This window comes from Oreochromis aureus, linkage group 6 (assembly GCF_013358895.1).
Source record: "Oreochromis aureus strain Israel breed Guangdong linkage group 6, ZZ_aureus, whole genome shotgun sequence".
Lineage (NCBI taxonomy): Eukaryota > Metazoa > Chordata > Actinopteri > Cichliformes > Cichlidae > Oreochromis > Oreochromis aureus.
Window position 1 is genome coordinate 3,175,890 of NC_052947.1, and position 15,320 is coordinate 3,191,209.

General features: G+C 45.3%; 1 protein-coding gene across 3 annotated transcripts in view; it reads right to left on the reverse strand.

The window, feature by feature from the left end:
* Positions 1-3,836: 3,836 nt before the first annotated feature.
* Positions 3,837-15,320, reverse strand: part of zdhhc5a (zinc finger DHHC-type palmitoyltransferase 5a) — a 30,984-nt gene continuing 19,500 nt past the window's right edge. For 2 of the 3 annotated variants that reach the window (XM_039613412.1, XM_031751519.2), the window contains 5 exons: positions 13,740-13,866; positions 11,963-12,071; positions 10,834-10,943; positions 7,045-8,162; positions 3,837-5,936 (listed from right to left, as the gene is read on the reverse strand). In XM_039613412.1, the coding sequence (XP_039469346.1) occupies positions 5,696-5,936; positions 7,045-8,162; positions 10,834-10,943; positions 11,963-12,071; positions 13,740-13,866 (1,705 nt within the window). In that variant the 3' untranslated portion in view covers positions 3,837-5,695. Of the gene's footprint in view, positions 5,937-6,890; positions 8,163-10,833; positions 10,944-11,962; positions 12,072-13,739; positions 13,867-15,320 lie in introns of all 3 variants that reach the window. The other variant, XR_005613395.1, reaches the window with a different exon arrangement.

The following is a 15,320-nucleotide window of genomic DNA, read 5'->3' on the forward strand; positions in this document are numbered from 1 at the left end:
GCGCTGTAGTGCTGTCGTCCTCCTTCCTGTAAACACGAGTCGGACTTTTAGCTCGGATTTTGGTCACCACCCTCACAGTGACATACTGACAAATTAAGTTGCTGATAGTTTTGATCTGGAACTCTGTGCCAGGGTGTCTTTGTGTAGCCCAATTATCTGCAGAAGATGTTTCGTCTGTGGTTAAATGAATATAGCTAATTAAGCTTATAGAAAATTAAGATGAATGAGAAAAACCAATTAACCATGTCCATTAGAAAGACTCATATTGAACTTTTCAGCTACTTTGGGCTGAGTTGCCTTCATTGATTTTATAAGTTCTCTAGCTTTAAAAAATCTGTTCACAAGCCACGCTTGTTGGATGTATACACACATATTAAGGTGCGGATGTGTCATTCTTAACGATTAGCTAGTGGATCATGTTTTAGTCAGGTGACCTCTACAGTGTAGGCGACATCAGGCAGGGGCAGTTACATTGCTAATGGGGGCAAAATGAGAAAATGGGACTGTTGTGGAGAGCTGCACAATAAGCTGAAGTTAATACTGCTGAAATTGAAATTTAAAATGTTTTAATTAAATTAAAAATTCTGCTGAAATTCTGGTTAGGGTAGATGTTAGAATTGAGCAATGAAATGTGAAACAGGTAAACTTTGTAACAGTATTTATGAACATTCACTGAAAAAATTAGGAATTCAATTTTATTTACACAGCCCCAAATCACAACAACAGTCGCCTCAAGGCGCTTTATATTGTAAGGTCGACCCTACAATAATACATAAAGAGAAAAACCCAACAATCATATGGCCCCCTATGAGCAAGCACTTTGGCGACAGTGGGAAGGAAAAACTCCCTTTTAACAGGAAGAAACCTCCGGCAGAACCAGGCTCAGGGAGGGGCGGGGCCATCTGCTGCGACCGGTTGGGGTGAGAGAAGGAAAACAGGATAAAGACATGCTGTGGAAGAGAGACAGAGATTAATAACAGATATGATTCGATGCAGAGAGGTCTATTAACACATAGTGAGTGAAGAAGAAACTCTCAGTGCATCATGGGTGTCTGTCTCCTGAATCCAAACTGGAAGCTGGTTCCACAGAAGAGGGGCCTGAAAACTGAAGGCTCTGCCTCCCATTCTACTTTTAAATACTCTAGGAACAACAAGTAGGCCTGCAGAGCGAGAGCGAAGTGCTCTAATAGGGTGATATGGTACTACAAGGTCATTAAGAGAAGATGGGGCCTGATTATTTAAGACCTTGTATGTGAGGAGCAGGATTTATCCAGATCTTTATGTCTTTAAGACATTTGTGCCGTTGAACTAACTGATATGTGTTTTCTGACTTCATGGACAGATGGATAGAGATGGGTATCATCTGCATAGCAGTGCCTTCAAATGATGTTACCACCTTTATTGTTCAACTTTGAAATCTCTGAGGCAGCTTTCTTTCAGGGGTCTTCAAAGCTCTTTGAATGAATCTTTTGTTCTGTTCTTTGTCAAGCTGATCCCACACTGGTTCAATAATGTTCAGGTCCTGCTGTAATATGGTGTTTTTCTATCCAGATATACTTTTGCTGCATGGGCAGTGTGTTTGGGATCATTTTCATGCTGCAAAATGAAACTCGTACCAATCAGATTCCTTCTAGATGGGATTGCATGATGGATCAAAATCTGATCCTGTGTTCAAAATAACTCCAGTTTCAATAAAATCCCCAACATTACTGACTTAAATGCAACAAATCTTTGGTTCAAACTGTCAGCAGCTGCAGTTGTAGGTAAGAAATCGTTCTGAAGTGGCCTCACATCAGAAGACCCTCCTGCTGACTTTAATACGTGCTCTGTTTTGCCTCAGCATGTTTCCAGGTGATTTTTCGTGTCATGCCCATTGCTCAGGTAATCGTTGGTGAGCACAGGTGTATACAAGTTAGAAAGTGTATGAAGTGTGGAGTTCAGTATTAGTCCATGTGTCCTCAATATGCATTGTACCAGTAGGACTGTTCCAGGCAGCTGGCCCTGCTCTCCATCCTTCCTGCCTCGTCTCACTCTTCTTCTGCTGCTTCATTCAGATGGCTGACTAAACCCAGTTTCCAGGAGCAGAGAGCAGTTTTGTTTTTGCTTCCAAGAAAGCAAATGAAGAGTCACCATGCAGGTAAAACCTTCATGTTCACACAGTTACTTCCTGCTATTACTGCTTATATGCTACTTCCTTTGGTTGCCTCCATTCCCTCTGTCAGACCACACTGTTGGATTTGATAAAGGATTTCAGTGCTCGTTGACCAGGACTGAATGTCTGAAAACCTGAGTTCACTTGAAACCTTGGCTGATTGTGACCCACACCTGTTTTCACACCTTGGCTCGTGTGATTAGGCAGAGGATCAACAGGGGGTCCATGTCCCTCTTGGGGACACTCCCACCAATTACTCGTAGAGCTGAAGAAGCTTCTTGGATAAAACGTCTTCAAGGAAACTTTAAAAAGTCCAGATGCTTTTCTTTCCCAGCTCCTTGGACTACAATGAGCTGGATGACTGAGAACCTTCACAGACTTTATGTATGAAAGTTCTTGGTCTCAGTGATGAACTCGTAGTGATCCATGTCCACCTGTTTGTTCTGCAACTTTAGCGTTCTGGTGTGAGATCTCATTAACATAATTTCCTACGTATAGTAGCTAACAGCTGCAATAAAGCACCTGCAGAAAACACCAAATATAATATCACTGGGACATAAATCACAGAGGTGGGAACTAGTATTTTGAAGTATTTGTACTAAAGTACTTAAGTACAAATACTTAGTTCCTGTATTTAAGTCAAATATCTGCACTTTGTACTCCTTACGTTTTTAAAACAGGCTCATCACTTTAGGTTTTATGCCTTTATGCTCAGGGGGTAAAGTGGGCGGTTTATCAAATTACTGTGACCGAGCAGTGCTAATCCATGTTTGTAAATGAAGTTAGCGTACACTCTTTTCTCTCCCTGGAAATTCATCAGCTGGAGCTTTAGCTAGCAACACATCCTGCCACAAACTGCACAAAAACAGATGTAGAGGTTACATTTGATGCATTAATCACTTATTTAATCTGTATATGATACATTTTGATAAATTATGTCGTTTTATATTTTGAAAAACTGTCCTGAAAAACTAAGTACAGTGGTCCCTCACTGTAACGCGGTTCGCCCTCGCTGTTTTGCGGATTTTTCTTGTGCAGTTTTGCATGCTTCTTTATTTATTTATTTATAGCGCATTGTGTTCTGCGTCCTGATTGGCTGTAGACCATTGTCAATCAATCTGGTGCCGTGTCTCCTGTACAGTACAGAATACGTTCAGCTTGTCAAATTTACATAAATCTTCGATCCTAGCAGTGTGACTCTGTGCTGTACTGTATGTTTGTAAGTTTTCTTCCCAACAAACAACAATATCGACGAAACATTTTGCACCGTCAAAGGCTCCTGCCGGAGACTTTGGTTTCATTCTGTAATACTGGACTTATTTTTCTACGAAGGTTTTAACTTTGAGTGTTTAAACAAAAGACAAAAGTGTGAAAATGTTCATGCCTGTCTGAGAAAAGTGTATAAAGTGTGTAGTGATCAATATCAATATAGCAGCAGGTCCAGTTATCTGTGCATAAAAAGGATCTCCTTGAATTTTCCTTCAAGGAGATCCTTTCTTACTGCGAGTACTTTTTCCCTTGTACTCGACTAAAGACGTTCAGCCAGTACATTTTTTTACAGAAGTATCTGTACTACTGTTCTACCTGAATACAGAATGTGTGTACTTTGTCATCTCAGAGAGTCGTGCTGCAGCGAGAGGCGATCCTGTGAACTGGAACATGTTTGTGAAGCATCAGCCTGAAGCAATGGGAGGTGCTGCTTTAATGGTTTTATCCAGAGGCTCAAACTGACACAATGGCAAACACAACCTCTTCTGGGTCAATATTAAAAACTCTGCAATATTTATCAATAGCTAGATTTCCATAGAAATTCATATAAAACAAGGTCAATTTAAATAGGTGAAATAAAAAAAAAGGACAACACTTGCATTTTCAAGGCATTCGCTCATTTTCCACAAAATCCTGTCCCACCTTTAACAACGACAAGTTAAAACAGTTTCCAGATTCGCTTTCGTTTGTTCAGAGAACACAACACGTGGTCGTTCCATCTGAAATCACCACACACACACACACACTCACACACTCTAATGTGTATACGTCCTGTTTTCATTCCTCTCCCTTTGCTACATTTTTCTGTAGCTTGAAAAATTGTCTTCAGCTGTGAGACTTTGGGACGAGAAACATATGCTGATATTAAAAAGAAAGGTTATAATTTGAGTACCATATGGTAACTGGTTAAATTTGTATCAGCGCATCTGCTGATCTTTTTGTCCAAAGTATTCTACATGTTTTATTTTGCATTACTGTCAAACTGTCACTAGTCTTCTGCAGTTTTTCCAACTACACACTGAGAGCTTCCTGGTGTTTCAGCTCAGTCCAGTTTTATTTCTACAGCACCAAATCACATCAGCAGTCACCTGAAGGTACAGATTGATCCTGATTCAGTTTCATGGTCAGACTGTTTTCTTTCGACACTTTGGAGAGATTCACGTTCAAACGCTGACTCACATCTGACAGTGAGAGTAAAAAAAAGGTCTGAAAGTGAACGGATGGGCCTTTGCTTTAAATGAAATATCCACATGATTATTTGCAGACTGCATTTACAATCAGTACATGTTTCCCATTTTAAACCATTTTTAAGCCAATCAAATGTGATGACTTCAGATGGAATGACCTGTGCGTCTGCAGCCAAACATGGCGGCCTACAGGGGCGTGTTGGAGTAGTGCATGCTGCAGTCCACATTTTTTTTTTTTTTTTTTTTTAAAAACAGGAAACCACATTTAAAAATCACATCATCCTGTACAAACATGGAATCATATTCACATCTAGGAATAAATCAACAAATGCAGCAGAGAGAGAAGTCTGCTCGTTCCCCCTCCCCCTTCAAATCTTACACTTTTCTTTCCTCCAACAGGAATGAAGTCAGAGTTCATCATCATCGAAGCAGAATGGTACAGGGCCGCTAACAGCTCCCTTTCACTGGGTTCAGGATTACACACACACACACACACACACACCCCCTCCTGTGGTCCAGTGCCATCTGACTGTGCTCCATCAGGTGGATGCTGCTGGTAAAAGCATGGTTTACCTGCACTCCCCCCTGGTGTGACTCATCACCTGTCCTAAAGGGAGCCCTCTGGGTTCCACAGTTTCATGATCTGAATACAAGTGTGAAACTGATGAGGTCTAAAAAGAGAGAGGCAACAAACGTCAGGTAAACACAGCTCGAGTCCAGACCTGTTCCAGAGTGGACCCCGCGGGGATCCAGCCCCTATCCCTGGCAGTGCTAACGCCTTTTCGCTGCTATGCTTGTACAATGCCACACACAGACCTAAGCAGAAGTGAGCAACGTGGGGTCTGTTTGGACCAAGAACTAGTCTTTTCTAGCGCAGCGCCTCTGATTCTGCCTCACTTTAGTCCAGGTTTCTACTGGAGGGGCTGCTCAGTCACACAGCCAATGAGAAGTAAGGTCCAGGTGTCCAGGTCCACAGCAGGAAGCTGTTTTGTTGGGTAAAATCTGAATTTGTTCCTTAGCGGGCATAAAGACGTAGTGCTACGTCCACTTAGTGTCACTGGTCCTGGAGCTGGAGGCTGACTGCCAGTCAGACTGAAATCTCATAGGTGGTGCCCCCGACACCTGTCACCTTCTTCACCCCGCTGCCTTGGGGCTTGTGGGCAGGACTCCGCATCAGTGCTGGGCTGGGACAGGCTACTCTGGGCGGGGCAGACGCGTTGACTGGGTGAGAGGGAGAGGAAGGGGCGGAGCAGGAGGAGGTGGAAGTTGAGGAGAAGGGCTGACCTCCATTAATCCGACTCAGAGATTTCATCTGCATCAGCTCATCCCTGATTTTAGGAAAAGACAGAAAAGGACAATTTTACTGAAAACTGCGAGCTGCACCGTGTTAGCCATGTTAGCTCTCCTGCTAATTTTATCACTGAAGCTCGTCTACATTTGGATGGATGTCACCATTTACTACATTTCGATTTTAACACATTTTGTCTTAAACATTGGAGATGAAGGAATGATTGGATCGTTTTGATCGGTGGAAAAGAATCTGTCAAGTCAGAGTAGAAGTGGGTGTAGTTACGGCGTGCGTTGAGTGAACATGGACACACAGTTGGGCTGTTGCGTTGCCGTTGGTGACAATAACAAGTGTTTATGCTGATTGGCCCTGTGTATGAAAATACTGGCGGTGGGCGGTGCTACCCTCAGCCATGTTCTCCAGTCATGTCGACGCTACAGTTCACATCAAGTCAACCCAAACCAGGGCTACACAAGCTAGCTTTAGTATACTGGTATGTACACAGAGTTCAGTAGTTTACAAACGGTGAATCATGCTTTTCACTTTCTTTAATAATCGTATAGTTACAGAAACACCTTGGCAGTATACAGGGGTGGAGTACGTGTACACAACACAGCGAGCAGGATGGAAGAGAACAGGAATGAGAGACGCGACAGAAAAACTGAAAACGTCATCATGCAAAGGTCAGACTGAGCCTCAGTTTAACAGCAACACTGTGCTGCTGCTCACTCGTCAGGACTGTGGGAGGAAAAGTTTCACCTCTCCTTTTACTTCAGGTTTCACTTCCTGTGTGGTTAAACCGAGGAGAGGAGCAGTAAAAAGCTCGAGCCAAACTTCTCCCACAAACACTGGGCTCCTCAGTTTGATTAAAATCATCATCACTGCACGTCAAATCATAGTGACCAAACAGATGGTGGCAATAACGCACAAGACAACAAACAACGCACAACAGATGGATGGAAGACGAGCAAAGGGAGAAGAATGAGAAACTCACAGGAAGTCTGGCAGGATGAGGAGGAGGAAGAGAGAAGGGAAGAGGAGGAGCAGGAGCAGGAGGAGCAGTCAATCAGGTAGTCAGGTTTCAGGCGAGCAGGCGCTTTTTCAGTGTCAAACCAATCGTCCCGACAAAAGCTGAAACTCATACTCACTTCGGCACTTGGATTCCTCCTCCTCCCATCCCTCCGCCTCCTCCTCCACCTCCTCCTACCCCTGCTGCGTTTGCTCCGGCCGACGCCGAGGCCTTGCGGACCAGCCGGTACTGCATTTCGGCGGCAGCTGCACTTGAATAAGAGAGCGACTTGCCCAGAGGTGGGGGGTGTGGGGAGCGGGGAGGATGCGTGGTGGAGGAGGAGCCCAGAGGCGTGTCAGTCGAACGGGTGCGATAGGGGTAGGCGTGGTGGGGAGCTGCGTGAGGGGCAGCAAAGCGTGGAGGACGAGAGGTGGAGGAAGAGGACGAGGAGTGGTGATGGTGGTGGTGGGAATGGTGGTGGTGGTGGTGATGGTGGTGGTGGTGTGAGGGCGGTGGAGCAGAGGAGGTTTGACCGGCAGGCGCGACAGGTAGGTGGGGCTCGCCCAGCAGGCGCTCCCTCTCTGGTGGAGGTGGTGGGGAGGAAGACGTGGAGGATGAGGAGTGATGGAGGAAGGGGTGGTGGTGGTGAGAAGAACGGTGGTGGTGGTGGGGTGACTGGCTTGACTGGGACTGCATCTCAGCCTCTCTCTGCTGTGACGACAGGAAGGGGGAGCTGTAGCCACCACCCGCCGCTGGCGTGCAGGGTCTCCCACCGGAGACGTCGGGGGCCGCCGAGCTCACGCCCACTCCTTTGTCAAACTCATCGCCGCCTGCTAGCAAGCTGTCATAAGACAGGCTCCCGTTGCGAGATGGGTGGTGGGGCGGGGGTGTCTGATTGGCTAAGCTCTTGAAGCTGGCGGAGGCGGTGGTGGCCTCGGAGATGTGGACGGTGCCCGCCGAGGTGTGCGTGGAGCTGGAAGATCGCGACGCCACTCCAGACAGGACGGTGGGGTCGGAGAAGGAGGGGTAGGAGCGCCCGCCCAGAGAATAGCCAGGAATGCCCCCTCCTCCTCCTCCCCCCTCTCGCCCCACCTCCCTCCTCTCTCCTCCTCCTCCCCCCCCCACTCTTTCAGACGACGTTTCCCTCCGATCAAGGCTGGGCTGCGAGCGGAAACCAGGCTGCTGGCTGGCCTGGAGGAGGGAAGAGGTGGAGGAGGAAGAGTCCCTGGCACTGCCGACGCTCTCCCCTCGACTTAACTGGAGGAGCCAGAGGAGAGAGAAGAGGGAAGGTGAAGGGAGGCAGAGGGAGGAAAAAGAAACAAGAAGAAGCTGAGCACATGAGGGAAGATTAAAGTCATACTGCACTCTAGTGGTGACAGCCTGACACAACAGCCACCCCTAACTAATGGTGATTAGTCAGGGGTGGGTCATCTAAGTGGAAGGCCGGTGGTTTGACTCTAGTCTGCTTTCACAAGTATCCCCCAGTGTATCCATCAGTGTGTGTGTGTGCATGTTAGGTTAAGAGCACTTAATAGGAGAGTGCTCTAAGTACTCAGAGTGAAAAAGCACAGTTATTAAAAGAACCAGCCCATTTATCAAACTGCTCTTTGCAGCAGTAGCAACCCTGATTTTCCAGACGATCAACTTGGCGACAGCTCCATCATCATAATGTTCATTATTATAATGATGCCAGTGTTCATCAGACTTTCTGGATCCTTCTATTGTGCACTGTATTTGGAGCTTCCTGCGCTGTGCTTTGGTTTGTACACATACAGCTTTAAACTGCTGACTCGGCATGTTTCAGTAACGTTTCAGATCGTCTTCCATAATAATTTCTGAGATGGTCAAATGATGGCGTTCGCTGTATTTACTCTGATATTTAAACACTAAAGGGGAATCGTACAGAGCTACAACCATAGTCACTCAAACCCTTTTTCCATTAGTACCTACTTGGATCGTCTCGATGTGACTCGAACTATTACGACTGCCACCCAACGGGCGGGGGGGTCGGTATAACGACGCAGCCAAAGATCTTGTGATGTCATTTGTATGCGACATCAACACCACAACAAAGGAACACGTCAAGGCTCAAGCTGTGTCCCAAAACCTAGGCCGCATCCTTCAAAGACCGAGAAGGCCTAAAGTGCGAGGCTGTGAAATGGGACGGTCTAGCCTTCAGATCTGCGTCACCGCTGTGTCGGTGGAGTTTAATAAACTCGGCCGTCTGCTCCTTGCTGTCTAAAACATAACAGGACACTGGAGTAAACTCTCGACCGTCTCACTGTTTAATCAGTTTTCAGTTTTGTTGTTTGACGTTTATTCAGCTGTGTGAAAATCCCAGAGGAACCCACCCGGGGGATAAATAAAGTTTTATTTAATCTAGTCTAATATAATAACTTTGATCTCAGCCAACCCGATTTACTCCGGAACAAATAAAACACTGAAAAAGCCAAACAATAACATTTGAAGTTATCCGAGTGACTTATATATTACGATTAACCTGAGTAGCGAAAGACCGTGGGGGTCTGATGATGAAGCCGGGAGTCCGCCGTTCTCGGCGGCTCTAGTGACCCTCAAGCTCTCGGCTAGCTATCGAGCTGGTGGGTAACAGACGTCTCCGAAAATGTCGGAGCACTTTTGCAAATATGCGATATCTTGATAAACCGAGCAGATATTTGAAGTTTACACAGCTACATCCTCGCCTGAAAATATGTTAAAAGTTTATTTTGTGACCCAGAAAGATTAATAAGAGTAATTTTAAAACTTAGTAGCGGCCGCCATTGTTGGCAGCTGGAATTGGCTGGGCCACGCTATGAATTCTGGGATATGGTGGGCCACGAAGGACACACCCGACCCATCCTTCAAATCTTTGGAAAAGGAGGACGCATTTGTGGGCTGCATTCGGAGGAGTCAACGAATTTGGACAGCCTTCGGCGCGTCGCTGTGACGTAATCGGTCTACAAATGCGGCCTCCGGAGGATGCAGCCTACGTTTTGGGACACAGCTCGAGTGTGTGGCTTTGTGTCACACTCTGCATGTCCCCACTACTGTGTTTTAAAAATGGCAGGAGTTGCTCGCATGACGCATCCAGTGATGTCCCTGACTGGCCAATCGTTGGCATGCAGTCTGGTGACATCACATTTTCGGATCACTTGGAACCCCAAGTAATGGAAAAGGGCTACAAGACAGTTCTAACCAGGAAGGAGAACTAACAAAGAAAACAAACTGAGGAGTGGAGTGACATGAACCAGACATGGGCACAAATACTGAGTAGAACCAGTGTATTTATAGCAGTCCTGATTGCTTCACGTTTATATCTGACTGTGTTCAATTCAATTCAATTTAATTCAATTTTATTTATATAGCGCCAAATCACAACAAAAGGCGCCTCAAGGCGCTTTATATTGTACAGTAGATAGCACAATAATAAATACAGAGAAAAACCCAACAATCATATGACCCCCTATGAGCAAGCACTTTGGCGACAGTGGGAAGGAAAAACTCCCTTTTAACAGGAAGAAACCTCCGGCAGAACCAGGCTCAGGGAGGGGCGGGGCCATCTGCTGTGATTGGTTGGAGTGAAGACCGGTCAAAGAACGCCGCTGAGACTGAGTCATGAAGGCTGTTTTCAGTGGTTTCATTACAGTATTTCAGCCACGTCCAGTGCAAATTGAAGGAGACAGGAAACCAAGTTAAAAGGAAGATAAGAGGAGGAAACTGCTTTCAGCACAATCACTTACTGATCAACAGAAAGCCACTGAGAAACCAAACCAAGATGGCCGACAGGAAATCAAAAGGAGAAACAAAAATAAAAAACAAAACAGAAATGGAGATGTTAGATTAAAAAATGATCAAAGAAGCAGAAGCAGGGACAAATGGAAGTCCAACCTGACACATAGCACATACTCTTGTATTCTGCGTGCATTACCTGGTTGGCGTAAGCATGTGTGAGCGCCGTGTGGTTCTTGCCAGGGCTGTACGTGGGCCTGTATTTGTACATAGTGGGAGTGGGAGGGGCCTTATTTAGCAAACTGCACTCTGGGAGGTGGGAAGAGAAACAGAAACAAAATGAGCACAGAATCTCTTTATGTGCACTGAGCACCGTTAGCATAGAAGAGCAATAGGTGAGCTAATGCAGAGATACAACGTTTCCAACATGCTCTTTATGTTTGGACACCCTGCATGATTCATACTAGCACAGCTTCTTCTGACAGCTAAGAGTCTCTCAGGTTTTGTGAGACTTTAGTCCATCCTTCCTGCAAAAGGGTCTTGGGGTGTCCTGCATGCACTGCTTTGAAGTCTGGCCAAAGACTTTCCAATATTCTTAGATCAGAGGTGTGTGAGGTCTTCTTGAGGTGCGTTTAGGATCCTTCTCCTCTTGTTTTTAACCTTCTATTCATTTACAGAGATGCTGTGACGTCTGCTTCTGCTGTTCACAAGGATTCAACTGAACCTTTCGTCTATCAGTGTGCCAGTGTCTGCAACACAAAGCCTGATGAGCTTGGATGGATTGTACTTTGGCCCTATAAGTTACATTTGTGTTCTTTGGATCAAACTCCACGGGCATTTTTGTTTATTCAGTATTTTAACTGCATCAGTCACCAGGGCTCGTTTCAAAGCGCAAACCTCTGACAATGAATTTAGAGACTCCATCATATTAGTGCAGGTGTGGCTGCAACACAGCTGCTGTTTTTAATGACACTATGAAGTAAGACATGCCATCTTACAACTGCTGCTTGTGGGACTGTTCAGAGTACTGGCAGGGAGGTGGGGATACTGGAGCCTATCCCAGCTGTCAACAGAGACAGACAGCTACTCATCTCCACACCCAAAATCACTAATTAACGTAATCTCACACATGACAGCGTATCCACGCAGCCGCAGGGATTTGAACCCAGGACCCTCGTGGTGTGAGGCGACAGTACTAATCACAAGCCTCCCGATGACGATAAACATTAAATTATTTGAGGATGGGTTCTCAAACCTTTGTATGCAACTATATGTTGAACAGGAAGCAGACAAACTGAAGTGCAGCAGACAGAGTAAGAGCAAATCACCCTCTGTGTTTCCTCTGGTAATTCCTGGGTAGCGGAGCTCTGGTTTAGGAGGTGGTGGTGGCTCAGCATCACAGGACTGGCTCTCCATCATTTCCAGACTGGACTTTGACTGGAAAGAAGAAACAACATGCAAGAATTGGAGAAAGAAAGTCACAGAATTACCCATCCGTTGCTGAGATATAGACATTTTGTAACCTAATCCGAAATTAAAATTAGAAAGAAGCCTGGGGTCAGACCCAGATGGACTTTTGCTGGGTGGTGTGAGGCTGTAAGAAACTTTACATAAAGTTTGTCCATGTCCAACTTAAATGAAAATGTTCCCGACTGTAACACAGGCAGAGACAAAGGTCAAAGACTAAGTGAAAGAACAAATTATCCATCCATCCATTACCTGCTGTGGTTCGGGTCACAGGGGCAACAGTCGCAGCAGAGAAACTCAGACTTCCCTCACCCCAGCCACCTCCTCTAGCTCATCCAGGGGGACACCGAGATGTTCCCAAGCCAGCCAAGTGATATAATCTCTACAGCGAGGCCTCCTCTAGTAGGACATGCCTGGAATACCTCACCTAGGGGGCATCCTAGTCAGAAGTCCGAACAACCTCAGCTGGCTCCTTTCCATGTAGTGGAGCAGCGACTCTTGACGGGAAACTCATTTCTGACACTCAGATCCACAACCTCATTCCTGCGGTCACTAAACAGAGGCTGTGGTAAATTGACAGCTTCCCTTTCATGCTCATCTCTCGCTTCACCACAACAGATTTGTACAGCATCTCCATCACTGAAGACACCGCCCCAATCTGTCTGTAAATCTTGTGTTGCACTCTCTCCTCACTTGTGGACTCGAGATACTTGAACTCCTCCACTTGGGGCAGTAACTCATCGCTGACCCGGAGTGGGTGTTCCAGGCTGAGAACCATGGTCATGGACTTGGGGGTTCCTGTTGTCATTCCCTCCGCTTTACACTCAGCAACAAACTACTCCAGTGCAAACTGGAGGTCACCACCAGCCAAAAGAACCTCATCATCCACTAAAAGCAAAGATAACATCTTGAGGCCAACATTGTAGAGATCCTTCACCACTTGACTACGCCCAGGCTCTCCATAAAAACTATGAAGAGAGTCTGTGACAATGGCTTGTTGAATGGCTCATGACAACTGGCTTCAGCCACTGCCAGAGCCACACTCCACTTGGCCTGCCAGTACCTGTCAGCTGCCTGTGGACTCCCACAGGCTAACAAACCCAATAAGATTCCTCACTCAGCCTGACAGCTCCCTCCACCTCCAGTATTCACCATCTGGTCCTGGGACTACCGCCACCAACAATCGTGCTTCTCGTGGCGGTACGAGATGCACGATTGCTCCGATTCTTACAGCAACAAAAAAACAAAACAAAACAAAAAAAACAGATAAGATAAAATACAAAAGACACCCAGAAGAAGGTGTAGCAAACGATAAAAACCCCCAACTCAATAAATGGGATCCCGTTTTTGCATCCTTAGCTCTGCAGCACGCAGGCTGTTGGGCTGATGGATGTGGTTGGGTTTTTACTGCTGTGACCTTACAGGATTTCTGCCTGTTGAATTTCAAACAGCTTTTAAAGCTCTCGCTGCCATCTGGACCTGCCTATATGCAAACTTATCAAGTGCAGATTTGAATGAGAAGCACAACGCCCTTGCATAACACTTGTTTATTAGTGGCAGGCTGAAGCAGCCAGCCAGCACAGCGCAGTTTGTGGCAGTTTAGCAAAGCTTCACAAGCACCCTTCCTGTGCCTCTTACCCTGTGCAGATCTCCCTGTATGCCATTGTCCAGTATCTTTGCAGCCAGCTGGGCCTCTGTCAGCTGTGGCCGAAGAAAAGGAGGCTGCAAACTCACACTCTGTGCACACTTTTTCCTGCCCAGATACCTGCAGAGAGTATTCACATCAGTAACTCCTCCCACTATTAAACAGTCCAAGCCATTTCCAATGCAGTGACACATTAAGTGAGCAGCACACTTTTTTTTATATACACACATATATATGTATATGTATGTATACGTATATATATATATATCAAAGATTTATTTGTTTGTTCTCCTAAATACAGCACAGTGCTAAGATAAGATAAGATAAGATAAGATAACCTTTATTAGTCCCACACGTGGGAAATTTGTTTTGTCACAGCAGGAAGTGGACAGTGCAAAAGTTATGAAGCAAAAAGAATACAATAAGAATAAAATACTGTACACAACTGTACAGAATAGAATAAAATACTATATACAGTAGAATAAATAGAATAAAATATACAATAGGATAAAAATAGAATACAAATGCTATATACAACTGAAGCATTTGTATTCTATTTTTATTCTATTGTATAAAATTGATTAGTATCAAATCCAAATTCTTCTTAATCCCTCATCTGATCACTTTAGTGTTCAACACTAACACCAAAACAACAACTCACACATTGTTTAGTTTCTCACCAGCTGTTTCTGTTATTACACTATTCAGTGTCAAGTTTTAAGAAATTATTTTTAAAACCAGGAAGTGTGATGTGTTAAAGCAGAGGTTTCCAAAGTGTGGGGCAGAGCCATTGCAGGGGGGGCGCGGTATGAAAAGAAAAAAAAAAAAAGAGCGCTTGGACACTGTGGACAGGTTGTTGACGGGGCTCCCACACAAACACAAAGCAGGAGATGAAGCATCGCCAAATATGTTTCCAAACCAACTTCCTTCCAAGCCAAAGACAGGAAAATATGGTGAAGCATATCTTCCCTTTGGCTTCACCTGCACAAGTGCCAAGGTAGGTCTCCCCTGCAGAATTAGTTTCCCTGAGTCGGGAGCAGCGCTGGGCTCTCCAAATCACAGACAAACAGTATCCCACAGCTGTTTATGTGTTTAAACCCATTTTGCACAGAGAGACATTTTTTGAAAAATGTATTGACAGCAATGTTGAATATTATTACACAGGAAAAAAAACAACTACACGTAAAATAATCACACCGTGACGCCTCTGCCTTTCTAAATGGAGGGACAGTAACCGCGTGTGTATATGTAAGCGTGTAAAACCTGCAGATAGATTAAGAGTAACAGTATTTTGTCTCTATCTGCCATTCTGCAATTCATCTCATGTAAACAATAACGTGGCGCACAGCGTGACGTGAAAAGAGGCACATACCTTTGTCATCGCGTGACGAACTCTGTATTCCTCGTCCACACGTAAACGCAAAAAAGGAGTTTTAAATAATCTCCGTTTTCGGTGAATCAAAACGCCGTTTACGTGTTGACGAAAGGCCCAAACGCATAGAAACAGCTGCGTTTTCAAAAATACCCGTGTAGGTGTGGACGTAGCGTAAAAGAGTTAGTAGTGTATTTTATTA